This window comes from Amblyomma maculatum, chromosome 2 (genome assembly GCF_055883805.1).
Source record: "Amblyomma maculatum isolate TAMU_Amacu chromosome 2, ASM5588380v1, whole genome shotgun sequence".
Taxonomy (NCBI): domain Eukaryota; kingdom Metazoa; phylum Arthropoda; class Arachnida; order Ixodida; family Ixodidae; genus Amblyomma; species Amblyomma maculatum.
This window is the reverse complement of record NC_139345.1, coordinates 196493354-196516607: the sequence shown is the minus strand read 5'-3', so window position 1 is coordinate 196516607 and position 23254 is coordinate 196493354. Positions and strand designations below refer to the sequence as shown.

The 23254-nt window shown below is 50.3% G+C and overlaps 1 protein-coding gene across 1 annotated transcript; it reads right to left on the bottom strand.

The window, feature by feature from the left end:
- Nucleotides 1-10363: 10363 nt before the first annotated feature.
- On the bottom strand, nt 10364-18355 carry LOC146200857 (uncharacterized). The gene is made up of 3 exons (XM_084592451.1): nt 17962-18355; nt 14476-14628; nt 10364-14400 (listed from the first exon to the last, which is right to left on the bottom strand). Exons 1-3 carry the CDS (start codon nt 18353-18355, stop codon nt 10364-10366), a joined length of 4584 nt encoding a protein of 1527 aa, XP_084448577.1.
- Nucleotides 18356-23254: the final 4899 nt, after the last annotated feature.

Below are 23254 nucleotides of genomic sequence, written 5' to 3'. Positions count from 1 at the left end.
TTGGTGAATGGAGCACGTGACGTCGCATCACCAGGTTTCCCGTCTCGAGCTATCGGGGAATTGCATGTAAGAAGCACGATGTCATTCGCAGTTTCTCGCAGTATAGATTCTCATGCCGTAACAGTTAGGCAAAACAAAAATATTTAGGCAGCATTCAAGCCAGCCTTGCTAAGAACAAAGCTAGCGGAATTGATGGCATTCCAGCTGAGTTGCTTCAAAACCTCAACCATGACAACGCTGTTAACATTCTGCATACATTATGTCAGAAGATTTGGACAACCCTGCAGTGGCCACAGGATTGCAGGAGGTCAGTTTACATCCCCATTCCAAAGAAAGGCAGTGCCAAAGATTGTTCCAACTACCGCACGATCGCGCTTATTTCGCATGCTAGCAAGGTGATGTTGAAAATCGTCCAAGGTAGGCTGCAGCAGTATGTGGATCGGGAGCTTCCGGACGTGCAAGCTGGGTTTCGCAAGGGCAGAGGAACTAGAGACCAAATTGCCAACCTGCGCTGGATCATGGAAAAAGCAAGAGGGTTCCAGAAACCCATCTACTTCTGCTTTATTGATTATGCGAAAGCGTTTGACTGCGTAGATCACAGTATTGTGGCAAGCTCTCCAAGAGATGGGAATTCCAGTTCACCTCATCTCTCTCCTCAAGAACCTGTATGAAGGGCAAGAGGCCACAGTCACAACTGGGCATGGTCTTACGGATTGATTTCCGATTGAGAAAGGAGTGAGACAAGGCTGCATACTGTCGCCTTGCCTATTTAACCTATATGCTGAGTGCATCATGAGGAAGGCCGGTCTGGGCGAGTCTTCAGCTGGAGTGAAGATTGCTGGGAAACGTATCAACAACCTTAGATATGCGGATGATACCACTTTAATGGCAGAAAGTGAAGTGGAACTCAAGAGACTACTGATGCGAGTACAAGAAGAGAGTGAGAAGTTTGGGCTTAAACTGAACATTAAAAAGACAAAGATCATGGCGTCTTGCCCTATCAAGTCCTGGAGCATCAATGGACAAGAAGTGGAAGCTGTGACAGATTTCTCTTCTTGGGCTTGTTACGTTTCTCCACCGAGAAGTGGGACAGCTGACGCGGCCACCGCATAGCAACAGGCAGAACCGCGAGCGGATCGGCCATTTCGACGCCGTTCATCGGCCGCGCAACGCTTCCTCCCGCCGACAAGTCTCAGCGTGTTCCTGCCACGCGCCAAATGTGTGTGCGTGCGTGTGTGTGCACAAGCTGGCCAAGCCTGGAGATCGAGGGAAAGTGCGTCGCCCTCTCCTGTCTGCAGGAGGTGGAGGAGATGAGGTCGGAACACCTGCGATTGAGTCATTCGTCGTGAACCAACATGTTTGGCTCTCCCTTTCCTGTGAGGGTTTACCCTTTCCCTGTGAACTGGAAAAACTATAAAAAGCAGCGGCCGACTCCGCTGAGAGAGAGACTACTTTGACGCGCCGTTGGCACGACGCTAGACACCATATTTATCAGCAGCGCGAACACAATCAGAGGAAAAGAAGAATAAGAAGGACAGAGCGCTACCGCTAGTTGGATCGTTACCAACTAGCCCGACAGATCGTGTTACGCTAGACACCAGCTGTGTGAGAGTGTCTGTAATCTCTCCGGGTCAGCTTCACTGCCCGTTTCTTCCTGATGTTACAGTAAAGGTTGTTTCGTTAAAAGACGCCTCGTCTTTGCTGGCACCTTTGATGCCGTCCGCCGTCCACGGAGCCACCAGGCCAACGCTACCGAGGGGCCGCGCGCCGCAGCGGTACGCAACCCCGGCACTCGCGACCCCAAATGTAACAACTGGTAGGCATCGGTGGGACGACCAAGCCGTAACCGTGGTTGGAGGGACGAGCCAAGCGATACCGTCGTCCAACAACTGGTGAACAGCGGAAAGCGGAGAGACGAGGACGACCAAGCAGTGACCGTGGTCGGTGAAACGAGCCAGGCCTGACCGAGGTGCAACATCTGGTGGGAAGAGCGGAGATGTCCGAGGCGTGACTCGTGAATCAAAGCAGCTCAGCGGAAAGGCGGGAGCAGTGCAACGAGCCCTGTGTGATGACTGGTTGCCTGCAGCGGAACGACTGCGTTGGATTCTTGGCTTCGAGGTTTGGTGAGTGCGGGACTTTCTTCTACTGAGTTTTGCCAGGCTTTTGTTAAGTAGAGAACAGAGCTGGTAATTGTGTTGTCGTTGTTGCTGGGTTAATTGCAGCAATGCAATAGTGGGCAGTAGAGAAGGCAGCACTCGGAACAGCCATGGGTTTGGATTTGAAGTCGTTGCGCAAACCGAAATTGCTGGAGCTTGCGGAGGAGTTGGGTCTGAATTTGTCAGACAAACTCAGAAAACTAGAAGTGTTAAAGGCTATTCTTGCGTTGGAAGCTGAAGATGACGAGCTTTTGGAATGCCTTGAGATCATTGACGAACGTCAAGAGGATCGTGTGCGTAGGGAACGTCACGAGAAAGAGGACGCCCTCGTAAGGAAACTGATCCAGCTGGAGATTTCAGCACATCGAATGAGCGTGGAAAAGTTTGACGCTTTCAGTGCCATTCAGCGTAACGGTTCGATACCGCGAGACGGTACGCCACCATTCCTCATCGCCGAGGATATGGTAGATTATTTGGCAGACTTCGAGAATGTCTGTAGAAGTAAACGCTTCGAGCGAGGTAGTTGGGCGCTGAAGTTGGTAGCTCTTCTCTCCGCTGAAGCGTCGGAAGAAATGAAGCGATTAGTTGGCGACCGGTTGCAAAATTACGATGAACTAAAAGATTCATTGCTGATACGATATCAGATAACGCCTCATGATCTTCGGAAGAGATATGAGAGCGAGAAACATTGTGACAAGTCATACTTTGATTTGGCCTATCAGTTGAAAGCCGCTGTAAGCGAATGGCTAGACAGTGCGGAAGTTCCGGAGCAAATCGAACTTGCACCGGAGTGTGAGAAACAGCTTGGGGAAGCGGCCGAGCAAGGTGACCGCAGTAGCGAGCCGACCGAGCCTCTAACAGAAGAGCATCGTGTTACCTTGGTCGAGCCACTAGCTGAGACGGTTAGCACATGCTTAATCGGCGGGAAGTCCGAAGTGACGCCGTTAAGCGAGGTGAACTGCATGCCAACCCAAGTAGCTGTAGGAGATACAGTTCCATCAAATGAGTGTGGGGAACTGATAATAGCTGAACCGCCTCTCGAGTTAAATGCAGAAGCTGGTCTAGAGCGTGGCGGAGATGGAAATCAGCTAGGAAATGAGAAAATCAGCTGTGTCATAGAGCAGGGCACGCAGAAAAACGAAGTGCCGATCAGGGAAACTGCGCAGCCCGCGAGTTGTGATCAGCCAGGGCAGACCGACGAGGAGTGCGCGTCCGCTGTACAGAGCGAGACTTGCGAAGGCGACAGCGAGCGACCAGAGCAGAGTCAGAATCGTTCGTGCCCCAATACCACGCTAGGTTGTATTCGCGAAAGCAACCCCGGTGCGAAAGCGGACGTGGCACATATGGCCCTCACGCTATCCGAAGCGCCCGAGCTGTCGAATGAGCTTGATCGTGCGCCGGTTAGCGCTGAGCAATGCGGCTCATCGGAGGACCCGTGTAACGTGAGTGGCGAGCCGCCAGAGGAAATGCCTAGCTTGAGGGCTGGCATGAGCGGTTGTTCGGATTTGAATGAAAGTGAATCAAGCGATGCAGCCGCGGCGCCGCCAGAGGAAATGCCTAGCTTGAGGGCTGGCGTGATCAGTTGTCGTTCGGACTTCACTGAAAGTGAGTCATGCGCTGCTGGCCGCGATGCAGACGCGGCGCCGCACTTTGACCACTCAGACGACACCGGTGCCCTACTAGCACCGGTTACAGCTAGAACGTTGACCGCTAGTTTGCCAGGGTTCGCGCCGAAAGAAAGTAGGACTAGAGTATTCCAGTGCGGCCGACGAAAAAAGCGGAAGGGCAGGAGCGAGAAAGAATGCTGCCATCGTAAGGGGAGCAAACTCCAACGATTGCAAAAACAAAGCAGAAGGCTAGTATTCCAGCGCTGCCGACGAAAAACGCGAAAGGGCAGGCGCGAGAAAGAATGCCGCAATCGTAAGGAGAGCAAACTCCAAAGATTGCGAAAAGAAAGCACAAAGCATGTGTTTCAGTGCTGCCGTAGAAAAAAACGGAAAGGCAGGCGCGAGAAAGAAGCGAGAAAGTTGAAGCTATCGCGAAAGAGAAAGCGACTATCCCAGAGGCACAAATGCGCACGTGTAAAGAAAATGCGTGATTGGTGCGCCACACGTAAGGAGAGGGATAGGTTGTTTAGAAAAATGAGTGACTTATGCTCATGCGTTTCTTCGCACAGAAACAGGAAGGTAAGGTTGCTCCGTGAAACGGACAACCGAAGTTTTAGTGAAGAGGGTGATCTCAATGGTAACGCCGATGGCTTAAGTCGAAGCCCATAACGTGAGAAGAAGCCTCAGTTTTCACTTCTTGGTGTTTTTCTTCCTGGCATAGGATTTTGAACCTTTGTATTGTATTATCTTTGTTTGAAATGCTGTTTTGAAAATGCGATTTTCAAATTTGTGGACGCGTTCCAAGTGCTGCTAAGCTGCCCTTTAATGTAGATGGGGGCATAAGAGGGAAATAGTCTGGCAAAACTTAGTGAAGTTTGTGCCGTGCTTGCTGGCTGACCGGTTGAGTTTTTAGAGTGGTTGTTATGCTGTAGGTTGTCAGAAATCTCTCCTGAAGACAAGTTGCAGAGTGCCTTGGAAACCCGGACTTGCCAAGGAATTCTTCAGGCTGACTGGCTCAAGAGAAACAGAGTCGGATGATCCCGGCTAGCAGCAACATCCCGATCCCTCCGGACAGCGGATGCAGTCCCCTGCCCTTCGGGATCTCCCTTCCCCGGCGGGGCAGTCTGTTACGTTTCTCCACCGAGAAGTGGGACAGCTGACGCGGCCACCGCATAGCAACAGGCAGAACCGCGAGCGGATCGGCCATTTCGACGCCGTTCATCGGCCGCGCAACGCTTCCTCCCGCCGACAAGTCTCAGCGTGTTCCTGCCACGCGCCAAATGTGTGTGCGTGCGTGTGTGTGCACAAGCTGGCCAAGCCTGGAGATCGAGGGAAAGTGCGTCGCCCTCTCCTGTCTGCAGGAGGTGGAGGAGATGAGGTCGGAACACCTGCGATTGAGTCATTCGTCGTGAACCAACATGTTTGGCTCTCCCTTTCCTGTGAGGGTTTACCCTTTCCCTGTGAACTGGAAAAACTATAAAAAGCAGCGGCCGACTCCGCTGAGAGAGAGACTACTTTGACGCGCCGTTGGCACGACGCTAGACACCAGCTGTGTGAGAGTGTCTGTAATCTCTCCGGGTCAGCTTCACTGCCCGTTTCTTCCTGATGTTACAGTAAAGGTTGTTTCGTTAAAAGACGCCTCGTCTTTGCTGGCACCTTTGATGCCGTCCGCCGTCCACGGAGCCGCAAGGCCAACGCTACCGAGGGGCGCGCGACCCCCAAACGTAACAGGCTCCAAGATTACCTCGGAAGGAGACTTCAGCCATGAAATTAGGAGACGCCTGCTTCTGGGAAAGAGAGCAATGGTTAGCCTTGACCGCCTAATAAAGAGTAGAGACATTAGTCTGCCAACCAAGATCCGTATAACTCGTGCTATGGTCTTTCCAGTTGTGATGTATGGATGCGGGAGTTGGACTGTGAAAAAGGCTGACCGCCGAAGAATTGACGCGTTTGAATTGTGGTGCTGGCGAAGACTCTTGAGAGTTCCTTGAACTGCCAGAAGATCAAATCAGTCGATATTGTCGACCATAAACCCTGACTGCTCATTGGAGGGTCAAATTCTAAAGTTAAAGCTCAGCTACTTTGGTCATCTGATGAAAAGAGAGGAGTCGCTGGAGAAAGATTTGAAGTTGGGAAAGGTTGAGGGTCGCCGGAGAAGGGGTAGGCAGCGAACGCGATGGTTAGATGGCATCATCGAGGCACTGCAGATGAAGTTATGGGATGTTAGGAAGATAGTGAGAGACCGAAAAGCGTGGCGTGACATGGTCCATAGGGTCACGAAGAGTCGGACACGACTGAACGACTGAACTGAACTGAACTGAAGAACATTACGAGCTGATAATCCGACATCAATAAATTCTGAAGTGATATCTGTTTCCTTCTCTTCCTCGTCATAGCTTCTCGACGCAAAGGAGGAGGGGAGCCTGTGAAGTTGTACATACTTTATGGCCGCCTGACCACTCGTGTCCCTTTGTTGTGTTGCCTGTGGATAAGACTAGCGTTCACAAAAGCCTATTCCCATCTCATCGGAATGGCAGAATCTCCATCGTGTGAGCAGTGCGGGTGTGCTGAAACGACTGCGCACATACGTTGTGACTGCCCTCAGTTTGAGTGTGAGCGTGCCTTCCTGGTTGCTACGCTCCGCCGCTTGCACTCTCGCCCTCTTACACAAGATAAGATTCGGGGCTCTTGGACGATACCTTCATCACAAAGGAAAGCAGTGAATGCGCTCCTTAAGTCCTTAAAAAACTCAGGATTGAGTTCAAGACTTTAGGTGTACGCTCTCTACCCCCTTTTACTATAGATATCTGCACATGTGACAGACTCCTTTCCTTGACGCGCTTTCTTTTCTTTTTCTCCCTGTGTTCCGGTCGCACCCCACGTATAGGGTGGCCTACTGGGCATCGCCTAGTTAACCTTTCTTCCTTACTATTCTATTCTCTCTCTCTCTGTCCACATGAATATTTTTACACTCACATGGGCACATGCGGCTTCGATTTCTTCCTGTAAACCTGATGCTCGGAAGTGTTGATTCCGTCTGTTCACGTCTGCATACAATTACGCGTGGCGTCGAAATCAACCCGAACTAGCTAGTCGCCACCCCGAGTGACGGTGTCACGTGACACCCACACCTTGATTAAACCGTGCAGCGGAATATTACCACATAAAAAACACCGCCGAACAATTTTTTCTCGGGCATTTCACAGAGCCTAAGACTACCACTGTACTCAAAAGAAGCGATTATCATGGTTCGTGGCCGGATTTTTGGACACTTAAAATGTGCGTTACAGGTATCAAAATCGGCAGGCAAATTTTCGTTTTCGGCAAAGAAGGCAGAAAAATGTGCACTGTAAACTTTGTCAAAAGTACACCTTGCATGGTACTTGGAGGTGATCTTGGGCTCCAAGATCACCTCGGAAGGAGACTGCAGCCATGAAATTAGGAGACGCCTGCTTCTGGGAAAGAGAGCAATGGTTAGCCTTGACCGCCTAGTAAAGAGCAGAGACATTAGTCTGCCAACCAAGATCCGTATAACTCGTGCTATGATCTTTCCAGTTGTGATGTATGGATGCAAGAGTTGGACTGTGAAAAAGGCTGACCGCTGAAGAATTGACGCGTTTGAATTGTGGTGCTGGCGAAGACTCTTGAGAGTTCCTTGGACTGCCAGAAGATCGAATCAGTCGATATTGTCGACCATAAACCCTGACTGCTTACTGGAGGGTCAAATTCTAAAGTTAAAGCTCAGCTACTTTAGTCATCTGATGAGAAGAGAGGAGTCGCTGGAGAAAGATTTGATGTTGAGAAAGGTTGAGGGTCGCAGGAGAAGGGGTAGGCAGCGAACGCGATGGTTAGATGGCATCCTCGAGGCACTGCAGATGAAGTGATGTGATGTTAGAAGATAGTGAGAGACCGGGAAGCGTGGCGTGACATGGTCCATAGGGTCACGAAGAGTCGGACACGACTGAACGACTGAACTGAACTGAACACCTTGCATGAGTTGTGAAGATTGGCGCTGAATAGCTGCCGCAAAATAAAATCACAACAAAATGGCCGCTTCAGAATTTTAACAAAGGCGGCAACAATAGAAGCAGTTTTTCAAGGCTCTCCCGCAACTTACTATAGAATTCATGTGCTTCAGCAGAGCGAAAAACGCGGCCGCTTTCTGCCGTGAGCAATCGTTTTTGAAAATATCACCAACCCTTTTAAAAGGCATATTAAATGCCCTAAAGCAAATATCTAAACGTGAATAACCTGACGAAAACCGCAAATAACTTAAGAAAGAAGTGTTCCAAGTTTAGGACGAGAATTTGCATCTCTTGCTATTAAAGTAAAAACAAACATACAACGCCATTAGAGGAGTCCATGCATTTATACATTAATACAAATGGCAATTTCAACGGTGTTGTATGTGGCTCAAATTATTCTTTGCTTGAGGAATTCACATTATTTTACTGAGGACATAGAAGCTTCTTCGGCATTAATAAATACGTTCTCATTTATGTACACAGTGTTTGTAGTTAGTGACTTCAAGTGTATGAAGCCGTCTCACCCGCTGATGGTGCTTGCCTAAAGAGCGGTCGGGACACTCGAAATACGTGATGCAAGAAGGTCTGGCCATAATAGAGAGGCAAAAATAAATTGTTCTAGTAATGGGACTTACTTATAAATATGCTGAGGACTCGGGATAAATAAAGGCCGTCCATAAGAAATTACTACCAAAGTTATGAAATCACTGCAACGCAAGCCCCATCTCCGAGTTAATGGGCTCTTCGATGTGCGCCTTCTCACGCAGAACGAAGTTATAAGTTAAAATAAAAGAGCGTTTGCTATAGGGAACCCAAGCTCAAGTTTCGCCGCGCGATGGCAGCGCCGTATTCCTGGCATGGTGGCGAAATGTGAAACGATGGGACGTCGCCGGAGCAGACGCTCCGCTAGCTTCCTGTGCGCGTGCGGCGATTGAGTTGCGCCTGGCGGTTATTTGGCGATACAAAAACGCTTCCGCTGATGCGAAACGGAGGTACTAAGTAGCATTGTGTTATTGGCAGCCACAATAGTAGGCGAAGCGCCAAAAGACGAGGCTCATGTGTGAAACTTTGCAGATTCCTTTGGAAGCGTTTCCACAAAACCTGTTTTCCAACCGCGTGACAGCGTTCTAAGAAGTTTTGCGTTCTTTGTGGAAACGAAAAGAGCTAATTTCCTCCTCCATAAACTCAGAAATGTCGACAGTTGGTAAAGACGGCTTGGAGAGGCATCGAAAGAGTACAGTGGTTTAACACCATGCATACAAAGCGAAGGGGGTGAAGGAATATCCAGCTCTTCGCTACCCGCGTGTCTTGCTTTGTTGTGTGCTTTCTCCCTGCTTTGCGAGTGCTCTGAAAGCAACCAAATCAACAGATATCCAGCGTGCGACGTCCACGATCGACAATGTTGTGTGAATGTACCCTAAGACCAAGACAATATCTAGGAACGAGACCTTTTTTTTTTCTTGGAAAGGGGGGAGGGGGGAGTAAACTTCTTTTCGATGGTTCTTGAAGTTCTTTTTTTTTTTTTCTTCTTCTTCTTGTTGGTAATGGTCCCGTCTCCTTGCTTCGTCGAAAGAATTTCAATGGGCCGAATTAAATTAACAAACTGATTTAATTAAACTAATAGGTTGAATGGATGAACAAACACAGCACAGTTGAGAGGAAGAACAAATAAAACACAGAGTTGGGTCGCCCTCCGGCTTAGGACAGTCCGTCGTCCCAAGCGAGCGTACGGGAGAACGTCCGTCTTCTTCCTCGCTCGGGCCGCAACTCCCCGGGCCACCCATCGCACCTCGTCGTTTTCGCGCGCTTTCCGTTTCCGTGAAAACGTCCTTGGTGTCCCCCCCGTTCACACAGATTCGTGGAACACCGTAGCCGAGGTCCAGTTCGCCGAAGCGTCCCAACCCCGGCCTTTCCACCACTGGCATTCCACTCTCGAGGACGCGCACGAGATTTACGACTGCGCTTTACACATACAAAATAAGAAAAACAACACCCAACGGACGCTCGACGGGGTCCGCCGACGGCGTTCGGAGCCTCGCGCGCTAGCCACCAGGCCAAACACCGAACGGCAGAGTGCCCTTCAATGCGCGAAACCCCTCGCCCCTCAAGAAAGACACAAAACAGATAACGCGCACAAGCAGGGACACTTCACACTGTAACCCAAAACAAGAAAAGGTCCCCCCTCCCTGGGTACGGGCGCCGCTCCGCCCGCGCACCTCGCGGGCCGGCTGCCCGAAACGGCAGGAAACACAAACACACACAAAAAGAAAACTCGAGAAAACATGCACTGTTGACGACCTTACACGCCCCTCCTAAGATCGTTGCAACAACCTCACTGGTTGTTGCACACGATAAATAACATAAAGGTCGTCACAACTTCATTACAACGCACAAAAAAAAAAGAAACAAAACCGCCAGTACAATCTGGCGCCGAGTTACAGAACCCTAAATACAATCACCTCACGGGGGGGCGTAGAACAAGACGCCATGCAAATACACTTCACACAAAGAGTCGCATGAGTGGCCCGACCGCATTGTCCCCGAAACCCACTGGTGACAAAAGCGGTGTTGGGCGCTAAATCGGCTCGCTACCTCCCTGTGCGCGAGGCAAGCGTGACAGTGCGTCAGCATTTGCGTGAGCGGTGCCCCTTCGGTGGGTTACAGTCACATTGTATCGCTGCAGCGCCAAAGCCCAACGCGCCAGTTTTGCCCCGGCTGGCTGGCTGGCCGTGATGTAGGCCAAAGGATTATGGTCGGATACGACATGCACCCGCGCCCCATATACCCAAGTGTCAAATCTGCGTAGAGCCCACATCACTGCGAAGGCCTCTCGCTCAATTGTGGCCCATCTCATCTGCGTTTCGTTGAACCGGTGGCTCGCGAACGATATGGGAAGCTCTCTGCCTGATCCATCCATCTGGGCCAGGCAGGCGCCGGCCGCAAAAGCGGATGCGTCCGTAAATAGCCAGTATGGCTTGTCAGGATCCGGAGTTGAGAGCATCGCCGCTCTACAAAGTGCTGCCTTTAGTTTCTTAAAAGCCTCTTCCGCCTCTGGATTCCACGGAATGCAATTTGGCACTTTCTTTCCCGTCAGCGCTGTGAGGGGTCTAGCAATTTCCGCATAGTTTTCAACATAGTCTCTATAGTAACCGCAGAGACCGAGAGCACTCCTGAGCTCGCGTTTTGTGCCAGGCGTCGCCAACTCATTGATGGCGTCAACTTTCTCAGGGTCAGGTCCATGCTGCCCCGATCCCACGACGTGTCCCAGGTACCGGATGTGCGGTGCCGCGACCTGACATTTCTGTAGGTTGGCTTTAAATTCCGCCTCGCGTACAGCACTGAGCACCGCCCTAAGGTGATCAAGGTGTTCCTCCCAAGCTCCGGAGAATACTGCTATATCGTCCAAGTACGCGCAAGCGTACTCTTGGTGTGCCCTTAGCAGCTCGTTCATGGCTCTTTGAAATGTCGCGGCCGCGTTTTTCAGTCCGAAGGGCATGACCCGCCACGCAAACTGCCCGACGTGGGTAACAAAGGCCGTTTTCTCCTGGCTTTCTTCTTCCAGAGGAATTTGCCAGTACCCTCGTTTTAGGTCTATTAGGGTAATGAATTTCGCGCCACCCACGCGAAAGATTAGTTCCTGCTGGCGGGCCATAGGGAAAGCGTCGTCCACAGTACCGGCGTTCAAGGCCCTGTAATCCACACAAAGCCTGAGTGAGCCGTCCTTCTTAGTTACACACACCACTGGATGGGCGAACGCGCTCGAAGCCGGATATACGAGCCCTGAATCTAGCAGCTCGTCCACCTGTCTGGCTACCTCCTTTTTGAGGAGTTGAGGCACGCGATAGGTATACCGCTTTTTCGGGATGAACCCCTCTTTCAGTACTATCCTGTGTTCTCCGATGCGCGCCGCTCCCGGCCGTCCCTGAAATACATCTCCGTATGACCCAAACAACTGGCGTATCTGCTCATCCCGGGACGGAGTCAGATGCTCTGTCGCACTGGACGGCAAACAACCATCCAGCTGCTCATCGGACGGCGGGGCGCACTCGACTTCCCCGAATTCGGCATCCTCGCCAAAAATCACGCTTGTGTGGCTTACTCTCGCATGATATGGGCGCAGGTGATTTGCATGTACCACCTTTCTCTTTCCGTCTTCCACCTCAATTTCGTATGAGTTCTGGCGGGGCCTCGAACTGACCCTATAGGGGCCGCACCACCTTGCGCCGAGCTTTCCGTGACTGTCCGTGCGAAACAAAATTACGTCCTCTCCAACGTTGAATGTTTTTGGTCGGGCACGGCGGTTGTAGTGCGCGGCATAAGCTCCCTGCTTCGCGGTGGCGGTGAGCCCCGCCATCTCGGCCGCCAATTGCAACTGCTCCCTCAACTTCTCCAAGTATCGGGCCGCTGGTTCTCTAAGATTATTGGGGATATCTACCTCTCCTGACCAAGTTTTCTTTAGTATGGACAAGGGTCCCGTCGGGTGTCTCCCGTAGAGCATCTGGAATGGAGAGACTCCCGTTGTATCATGCGGCACTTCTCTGTATGCCCAGAGCAGGAAAGGTACACATTTGTCCCAGTTACGCCTGTCACTTTCAATTACATGATAAATCATGTTTTTGAAAACGCGGTTCCATCTCTCGACGGAGCCGTTACTCTCAGGATGCTCCGGAGTGGAAAACCGCGGCGAACTGCCGATTTTCTCGCAGAGTAGCTGCGTCATCTGAGCGGCGAAATTAGTACCCTGATCACTGCATATCGTTTCCGGGACGCCGGTGCGCGAGAAAATCTCAAGAAGCGCGTCGCACGTCTTCCCCGCTGTAAGCGACGTTAGGCAGACGACTTCTGGCCAGCGCGTATGTAGGTCGGTGACGCAAAGCGCGTACCTGTGTCCCCTTGCTGACGGGGGGTTAAGCGGCCCGATAACATCGATGTTCACCACCTGAAAGGGGTAACTAGGCCGCGTGAGCGGGGCGATAGGAATTCTATCTGCTGTTCGGCGGTCTGATCTCATTTGACATCCATGGCAGGTCCTGCAATGTTCGTTGATGTCTGCGTTAACACCCGGCCAGTAGAAGCTCATCTTTACTCTGTTCATTGTTTTCCTCTTTCCCAGGTGCCCTCCCCACGGGGACTCATGCGCCAGCATCAGTACTTCGCCTCTTCTCTCCCTAGGCAGCACTAGCTGCTCATACAGTATGCCGGCAATTTTGTCTTTGTGGTGGAGCAAGCCATCGCGTACGAACATCCCGTGGCTACTCGCTTTCCCCTGGCGCCAAGCATCGGCGAGGCCCGGGTCCGACCGCTGCGCCTCACGGAATACATGATTCTCTTGCGCTCTCGTCGCCTCGAGGTGTGTCTCGTTAGCGGCCACTGGTACCTCATCCGTACTCCGATCTGCCTCGTTGTTTCCCAACGGCCGAAGTTCTTGCTCTCCCCAGCTGCCAGTGCCCAGGGTCCCGGCTTCCACTAGTTTCATGTCGGGCATCTCACAAGCTCTGCTGCGTGCCTGCTTAAGCATGTCCCAAGCCTCTGCAGAGAGTAAGCAGTCTGCTTCCCTGGACGCCAGCTCACTCGTTACGGCGCACAACAGCGACGCACTCTCTCTGATCTGCCGATCCCGATCTACTGCTAAGCTTAGCGGCACTCTAGCGAGCTTGGCTACCACTCTAGCACCAAAAGCTCCCACTAGTGGTATATTGCCCACCACCTCCACCTGGTCGCTGGGTATGGCGCCCTCTTTAATCACCGTTATCTCTGCACCCGTGTCGATCAGGGCCCTCAGACCCGTCTCGCCGCATCTAAAGTCGACGTATTCTAGTGACGCGAGGCCATCCTTCCCCGATGGCTCCCCGCAAGGCGGAAAGTGGCGGGTCGTTCCCCGTCCGACCGCTCCGCTGTCATGGTTGTCGACAGCGTTAAGTCTTTCTTGCGCTACTCTGTTCACGCTTTTCTTATGCGCGTCACCAGTTGCTGGTTTTTTAGGGCAAGAGCGAGCGAAATGTGGTCCGTCGCAAATGAAGCATGTTGAGGATCTCGAGGAGAGTGGCTGTTCCTGCGCAGCTAGGCCGGACTTTTGCAAAGTTGCTTGTTTGCCAGAGGGGATTCTGCCTGCAACTGTTTGCTTCCTTCCCGACCCCTTACCTTCGCAATCCTCGTAAGCCTCCACCAACCTCGCTATCTCATGTGGCCTCACCCAACCGTCCCCCTCCTCTCGTTTCACGTACTTATACGCCTCAGTGCTCAGTGTCTGCTTCATCTGGTCAGCCACGTGGAGAGCAATCAGGCCCTCTAGCGTTTTGATCCCCCGCGCCGCCATGTAAAAAGCATAGTAGCTCTCAATTCGCGACGCGAAGTGCTGCCAGGTCTCGTCACGAGCCGGAAGCGCATTGCGGAACTGCCTGAGGTAGTCACCTGGCGACAGACGCAACTCGGACAGAATCGTCTTTTTTACCAGATCGTAACTGTCGAGCTCCTCGGTTGAAAGTTTAGAAAAGAGGTGTGGGATTCTCGCGGTCACCAGAGGCAAAACTAAATGGCTTCTAACCTCTTCAGGCACCCTATAGGAACGAAAAATGCCCTCGATTCCCTCGAGCCACACTGGAACCTCTGGATCTGAGGGAATTGCGGTCAGTAAACTCTTAAGCCGTTTTGCGAAATGCGCTAGTGATTCCTCGCGCGTCGGCTTACCATCTGTTAGCGAGCCCTGTGGTCCACCACTTCGCAGCTCTAACTGACGTGTTTTTTCCCGCTCAATGAGCAGCGTGGTCTTCCTAAGCTCCAGCTCCATTTCTAGCCGTCGCATAGCTGAATCGGGAGCCTCGCCACCGCTTTTATCTGCTCCTGCTCATCCAATTGTTTCCATCATTTCGCCTGCCCCCGTCGCCTCCTCTGCTCTTGAAACTCCGCTATCACTTCCGCTCCCCTCCGCACTCATTTTCGTGACCCTTGCACCGCTACGAAGAATCATGCACAATTCCTGTTATTCGTTACAAAACGCACAGCACCAGTGGGTTCCGAGGACCAGCATAAGGGCCACTCACCTTTCCGCTGGCGTAGCCACCCTACTTTCCCCGACTACCGCGTCGTCTGCCGTTCTTGCGCCCGGGCTTTGCTTCTCTCCGCTGCCAATGCGCGATGTACCCCTTGGAAAACACACGAAAGTCCACCGCTAGTCCATTAGCGGCTGATCCATTGGCCGGTGCGCTGGAAGTCAGTTTCGTGATGCGCTGAGCACCGCTGGCTCGGTCCGTTGGCCGTGATGCGTGGCGTCTTTCGCTGGTGCGCGGCTCGCACCTTACGCGCACTGATGGCTCAGTCCGTTGGCCACAATGCTGGGCGTCTCTCGATGCTAAGCCGCTAGCTCCTTAGCATCAGTGTCGGTCCGTCGATCTGAAGTGATGGCTCTGTCCGTCGGCCACAATGTTGCTGTGTTCTCGCCCTGTCCTCTCTCGACGGAGACTTCCTTCTCAAGCGCTGTCCATCGGCCTGGAGGTCTTCTTGCTGAACAAGCTTTTTTTTTTTTTTTTTTTTTTTGTGATCGCCGAAGCCTGACGGGAGACGGTGATCCTGTATTCGGCTGCGCCAGTAAACTTCTTTTCGATGGTTCTTGAAGTTCCTTTTTTTTTTTCTTCTTCTTCTTGTTGGTAATGGTCCCGTCTCCTTGCTTCGTCGAAAGAATTTCAATGGGCCGAATTAAATTAACAAACTGATTTAATTAAACTAATAGGTTGAATGGATGAACAAACACAGCACAGTTGAGAGGAAGAACAAATAAAACACAGAGTTGGGTCGCCCTCCGGCTTAGGACAGTCCGTCGTCCCAAGCGAGCGTACGGGAGAACGTCCGTCTTCTTCCTCGCTCGGGCCGCAACTCCCCGGGCCACCCATCGCACCTCGTCGTTTTCGCGCGCTTTCCGTTTCCGTGAAAACGTCCTTGGTGTCCCCCCCGTTCACACAGATTCGTGGAACACCGTAGCCGAGGTCCAGTTCGCCGAAGCGTCCCAACCCCGGCCTTTCCACCACTGGCATTCCACTCTCGAGGACGCGCACGAGATTTACGACTGCGCTTTACACATACAAAATAAGAAAAACAACACCCAACGGACGCTCGACGGGGTCCGCCGACGGCGTTCGGAGCCTCGCGCGCTAGCCACCAGGCCAAACACCGAACGGCAGAGTGCCCTTCAATGCGCGAAACCCCTCGCCCCTCAAGAAAGACACAAAACAGATAACGCGCACAAGCAGGGACACTTCACACTGTAACCCAAAACAAGAAAAGGTCCCCCCTCCCTGGGTACGGGCGCCGCTCCGCCCGCGCACCTCGCGGGCCGGCTGCCCGAAACGGCAGGAAACACAAACACACACAAAAAGAAAACTCGAGAAAACATGCGCTGTTGACGACCTTACAGGGGGGGACATGCCTTGCTGAGCTGAAACTCTTTTACAGATTTCCGCAAATTAGCCAATAAATGAACCAACATTATTATTATTCATAACGAAAATATGTCGGAAGTGCAATACAAAAGCGATCCTAGTTATGGCTCGATTGACAATACTCGCGCGGAGCACCCTATTCGCGTCACAGGTTTCGTTAATGCAAACCAAATAGAAATGAAGCACAACCATTTAATAAGAACCGAAATAAAACACTATGTAGTACAAGCTTGGATCTCACCTGCCTTCCGAGCCAGCGAGCTGGTTATGTCGCGTGCAGCACACATGTGCTTTTGAGACTGCTAGCGTTCGTGCCTTGAAGAAACACCTCCTTCGGACTGTAACTCATTCTTCTACTGCAAGATTTGCGTTAGCAACGTCGTTATAATAAAAACAAAACCGTATACAGATCTAATGCTACAGGCCAAAACGATGATCAACGAGCGAGCCTCTTTATTTCAGAGTACTGATAATACGTTTGCAGTTTTTAAACATTTTATATACAATAATATAATTACATAGCAGACTTACGTCGAAATACACTTCCTACGTTTTCGCTAACGTGGGAAACGCATTCACAATCAGTATTTACTCATTGCCGTCTGTCGTCTGCTGTGCAGTACAAACGTGAATAAAAGTTTTCTCGCCTATAAATACGCTTCCTCCATGGAAATACGCGGCAGGTTGTCCAATAATCAAGACGGAATGCAGGCGGCATGTCGCGATGCGCCTGCGGGGGCGCGTCAGGGCGCGTGCTCGTGCGAGAGAAAGCGCGCGGCGCACGCCGCAAAGGCAGCGAGCCAAGCCGGCGGCGCCCCACTGTGTATTTTTCTGCCACAGATGGCGCTGCCCATCAGGAGCCGCAGCGCCGCCCAGCGATGCTTTGGGAGCCTATCAACGATGTTATACGAGCGTGCTCGCACTTCCAAACATAATGGGCTTACATTCGTGCATATCCCAGACATTTCGCTGGGAAGTATTCCAGAAACCCCTTGAGCTCTGAAAAGCACTCGTTTTTGTCCGACACCAACTTTACGCATTCGCATCCTTGCTGAACCGCTTCGAAGAGGAGAGCCACGGGGACATAGAGCTGTTAAAAAAATAGAAAAACAAAAACCTACAGATCATATTGCGCAATCGCGAGTAAGCGACGCGAGAGACTCCGCGCTGCTGCTGTTGTTGCGGCTGTAGGAAGAAAGAAAAGAAAATGCACGGGCCAGCTACTGGCTCTGTAGCTGAGCCATCTCCGCTGCCTAGTGCGTACAGAAGAGAAAATAGACACGAAAGAAAAAAAGAAGAGGGAGAGAAAGACGCGCGCCGCAACAACAGCCGTCGTCCACCACCACCGAAGCGGTGCCGGGTGAAATGCCGGCGCTGTTGCTATGTTCCTACAGGGCGGCGTTTTTGGGAAGGAGCGAGCGCTGCTATGCTTGACGTCATGAATGGGCCACGTAGATATGGGTACGCTCAGTGGCCAGAGGCGCGTCTGGAAGAGTCCACTTTGGTCGGAGTGGAGGTGGCGGTAGTGCTGAGTGCTCACAGGTAGTCAGTCCAAGGTTAGTCGCACCTCAGCAATTGGCGGGCTCGGTTACGCGAGGCGCTCGACAGCAGGGTTCGCGTACGTCCGTTCACACGCCGCCCAGCCTCTTGAATGTCCTCCGTCAGCTCCGCTGCCCCATTTCCGACGTCGCTCGCACTGGTCGCCCCTTTCTCGCGCTGCTCCTCCTGCTGCACTTCCCACCTGGCATTCTGCTGTCACTAGATGCGCCGCCGGAAACAACGGTGTCAAGCGTCAGATGACGCTCCGCTGCTCCATCAGCGGTCCTCTCCTGCTTCCGGCTAACTTCGTCGCCGCAGCCCTCCAGCGTCCCACCCGGACATCGTTCCAGGCCCTTCCTGGCGTTCACCAGATCGTCCCAGCTTCTTCCTGGAGTAGTGACGCACCTACTCGCCGCGGTGCCGCGCTTGCAAGAGGCGTTGCTGTGACAGGCCCCACGGGTTAACCTGCTTTGGGACTCATCATTGGGACTGTGCCCCACTACATGTTTTCGTCGCGTCGACACGTTGCGCGTCCCCCATCCCTTCCCAGCTTCCTCAGCCAGGGGCCCCCTGGTCGCCAAGAGTGATGCCAACATACGTCACAACCAGGTGTCTCCTCCCCACAAAGTACTCCAAGCGATCCACCACCATCACCGCTTTGTGCGGCCGATCCAGATACCACGGTTGAAAGCTTTAATTATGAGTCCTGTGTGTTTGTGTTCTGTGGACGTATCCAGATAACAGGAGCTAGTACATTACAATTGAATATTGCGGACAGTGTGCACACTCTGTCTAGATCCTTGAAGTCATCGGTCAAGACGCACCCGTTGCGTTCGGGAGGCTTCCGCAGACGGCGCGACTCGTAATTTTGGCCGGAAGCGCTTGGTGGAAGATAGCGTCGCTTTCACATTTGACATTTCCAAGGTGGCTGCCCGAATGTGGACTCTCGGAAGTTGCGGTAGAGAAAATTGCTGCTCTGCTGTGGAACTATGACTTTTGGTGAACATGCGGTGCGTGTGAAAACGGTTTCCTGGATTACGTGCCCGTGGCCGTGGTGTCGAAAGGTGATCAGCTGGAGATTGTGGGTATTTCCGGGACGCCGATTTGAAATTGCACGATAAGGTAAGAGCATCACACTCGCGATGACTACGCTGGACTTCTCAAGTGTAAGGTGAGTTCCCCGATGCCTTTATTGAAACTAAAACTTGTTCTATTTTTGAGGCGTTAGATTTAGCTTGGCTTTATTGTCGCCTAGAACCTGCGGTAAGCAGTAGTGGTAGGAAACGTTTTTGACTACAAAGATGCACGCAGACAAAGTGTTCTTTTCAGAGATTACCCCGCAGCCCTTGAAGGAGTTACAGCAGGGGGATAAAAGCATAGAAAAAAGACACCTTCGTTCACACAGCAGACTTGCATTTCAGTTAAGCGATCCCACTCTATAATAGATGTAACAAAAAAGGAATTTGCTTAAGTACTAGTCCGGGCATGATATTCTCGAATTTTAGGTGTATCTGGTCTATGCACCTAGAGACCGTGTGGCTCTTTAAAATATGCGTCTTTGTTAACACCAGTTTTATTATGGCAAATCATGAATAACAGTTTAAGCCTTAATTTTCTTCAGCGGGAGGCAAGCACTTTCCATTCGAGTTCATCCTTCATGGCACTTGAACGGTCCTTTCTTCTGAATCGTGCCAAGACGAATCTTGCTGCGCGGTTTTGAATTTTTTCAGTGTGCTCGATAAGGGTCCCAAACCGCAAATCCATATTCCAAAACAGGTCTTGCGCAACTCACATAGGCCGTAGTTTTTAGATTCTTATGAGAACACTTCAAATTCCTTTGACTAAAATTTAGTGCCCTACTATCCCTACGTACCAAGTCGTTATCATGCGCATTCCATGAACAATACGATTACAGCGTTACTCCTAAATACTTACATGCAGCTTCCTTACGTATTAGGTCGTTATTAATCATATACTGGGAGTCAGTAGGCTTTTCTTTTTGCTAAAACAGGCATGAATGCACTTTTTGATATTTAAATTCATCTTCCAAGTGGAACACCAGGACTGAATTCGTGATAAATCTGTTTGCAAACATAAAACATCATTATCAGTGAGAATTGTCAGATACGCAGCACAGTCTTCGGCAAATAACACCGCACAGAGGATACAATGCCTTCAGATATGTTGTTTGTATAAACCAAGAACAAGACTGGTCCCAAAACAGAGCCTTACGGAACGCCTGACGTAACATTGACGTACCCTGAGCTCTTGTCATTTAATAAAACGCACTGTCGCCGCTGAGACAAGTAATTTTCTATTTATTTTAATACAGAGTAGTTAATGTTTATTGCTCGAAGCGTGTTAACAAAGAGTGAGTGTGAGACTGTATCAATTGCTTTTTGAAAATTCAAAACAATGCAGTCCATCTGTCCTTCATCGACACCTGAGGCCAAGTCCTTATAAAATTCGTCCATTTTGGTTCTGCAAGACCCTTGCGGAATCCGTGCTGTTCTCTAATTAACCATTTGTTATCAGTTAAGTGCCTCATTATCGTTGTGTACAAATTATGTTCAAGGTATTTACATGATATTTGGGTCTATAATTGCTGGCATCTTTTTTGGGACCCCCCTCGTTAACAGGAACGACATGTGCAATTTTCGAGTCATTCGGTAAAATGCCATCTGCTAAAGATTTGGGTAACGAGAAATTCGTACCACGCATCTTTTCAAAATACGAGGTGAAATATCGTCGGGCCCAATAGCTTTACTTTCAGCGACGTTTTCCAGCAGTCGCTAAATACCGTCTACGCAAATTTTTACTTGTTGCATCGCAGGCACACATGCTCACAGTTGGTATACAGAACTCGTCTTATTTATTTAAATAGACAGAGTGAAAATAGTTATTGAGACCTTGCTTTTACTCTCATCGTTGAGGACCTGACCGTGGCGAATGAACTAATTCACTGATTCCTAACGATTCAGATCCACACCCTGTTATATACTTCCAAAATAATTTGTGGTTTTCTTCAATGCTATCGTTTAGCATAGAAATGTATTCGGCTTTTGCCGTTATTATGCTCAGTTTGTATTCACTGGTAATCTGAGAGTCTTGGAAGATGAAGTGATTTTATTTTCTTCAAATCTTAGGGCGCGCACCTTCTCTTTTGAATAAGCTTTAGGATTCGTGCGGTCACCCATGGGTTTCTTCTTTTCTTTAACCTTGAGGATTTCATGTTCGGTACAAACATATCTGTCAGTTCGAGTAACGTTTTTTTAAACATAGGCCTCAACTCATGCACATCAGATTCTTCGGACAAGCATTCGAATACAGGCAAATGGTGAACGAGCTTTTCGGACCATAGTGGAATAATCACCTCTTTAAAAAAAATAGACGGCTCTTCACACGCTTTCCGACGGTGCACTTCAGAATTGATACTCGCGACGATAGTAAAGCGGTCACATATACCCGGAATCACTGTTCGGCTGGGCACGGACAGGGGCGAGGTCTCGAGGCGACGCTCGGAGACGGTGTCTGTCCATTAAGGCGCGCTGCTCTAGTCACATTCGAGAACACAGCACTTGAGCACAACAGTTTTGCAAATATTTTTACTAGGACCTCTAATTCCTCCCACGTTTCAGAGGGAATTTTGTCGTCTACTGCATAGAAGACAAGATTCTGCCTAGGGTTTCGATTTTCCAGATCATTACTCTTGCTTTACAAAGTCTTCAACTGTTTCACCTGTTGAGTGAGGCGTTTGATTATATCAGCTTGGTAAGTTACCAATTTATTCTTCAATCCAGTCTTGAGTTAAGCTTAGTTTATCACCGACTGCTTTTATTGCAGCCTGTGTAGAGAACCTTGTCTCAATACTGTCCAGTTTACTTATCAATATTGCTTCAACTTGCTGTAGCTTTTGCAACAAATCCATTTCAGTGGTATTAAGAGGACCGGGGTTAACCTCTAAGTCACCCGTAAGCAATAGCAATAAGACCAAACAAATAAAGGACACGATTCGCAAACCAACGGGAACATCTTAGGCGCGGCCTTGCATGTGTTATGCTGCGATTTGAAGCACACGCCATCAGTGGAGGAGCCGGCAATGTACATAATGGTATAAAACATGCAAAGGGAAGTAAGTACAAACCTGCAGTAACAAGACTGCTGTAAGCCTCATGTCGACCAGTGTGCCGGCTCGAAATCCCACGAACGCATTGTGCCGCTCGCCTATAGTATAGATTTCCTCGGTGTCACATAAGCTGATTGGTTGGCGGTCGAGTCTGTCATCCTCGGCGAGCTTGACCAAAGTGACGCTAGGTGATCGCTGATAACCGACGATAGCGGTCACTTTCCACGGGGTTGCCGTTGTTGACGAAGGTTCACGTGAATGTGAAGATCTTTCTGAGAGGACTTTCTCGGAAGAAAGAGCCATCAGAGAGACGGCCCTTCGCACCAATATCTACCAGAACAAAGCGATAGTTTTCGTCGGCAACCGCCAGCGTCAGTAATGAGTAAAAACCCTCGTAGTTGTAATATTCGGAACCGCTCTCATCGGGGCACGTGATTGCGAAACGTTTGCCATCTATGCACCCAACAGCATTAGGGAAGTCCCATTTGGTGTCGAAAGCCTCCCAAATGAGCTCCCATTCTAAAGAGGAGGGCTGTCGCAGCACAGTTTAGGAAAGGCAGTCCCAAATGGTAGGCAGGGTCTCCTTCAGAATGCCAGAGACATAGATACACACATGCGATAGCTCATAGCAATATCGTTCATGGAGCCGCCGGTTGCCAGGAACCTGTAAAAGGTAGGAGAAAAAACTGCATTATAATTCAACACTGCCTCTTCGTTTCAAGCTTAAAACGCCACTCAATAATAAAGGATTGCTAATATACAATTTTTCAAGCAGGGGAGGGAGGGGGGCAGCACAGTTGTCTTCAGCTATGTTCAACAGTTAAAAACTCAGCATTTCAGACATGATTTTTTTTTTAACGAAAAAAAAAAAAACTGAAGTACGGGGCATGCCGGTGGGGTGGAAATGTGTTTGCAGCGCGAGTAGTGATGAAATGACACAGAATCGTTCTTTCTGCTGCAGTACTGTATAAAAACAAGAATCATCGAAAAAATACATTTTCTAAAAATACCGCAAAGTTATGTTCTCACTTTCATCTGGAAATCTAGGAAATACATTTACAGCAAGTAACATGGAACGTAGTCGTAAGTGCTCTGTCAGATAAAAAAAAATTGAATTGGTACATAGGTTATTTATAATAAATTCACAATACTTGCCGCAACGTGACTGCCAGCCTTTCTCTTGGACTGACTGGGCTTTTGTGGTTCGGCGGATGTAGGATGCGGTTGCGGGTGCGGACAAGGCTCAAAAGTTTATCGAACGAGGCCTTGGTCATCCTGCGCAAGGAGGCGTTGGTAATAGCAGTTTTCAATGCGCAATAAGAATCTTAAAAGCAACGCCTAATCCCATTATGAGAGAGTAAATGCAGTG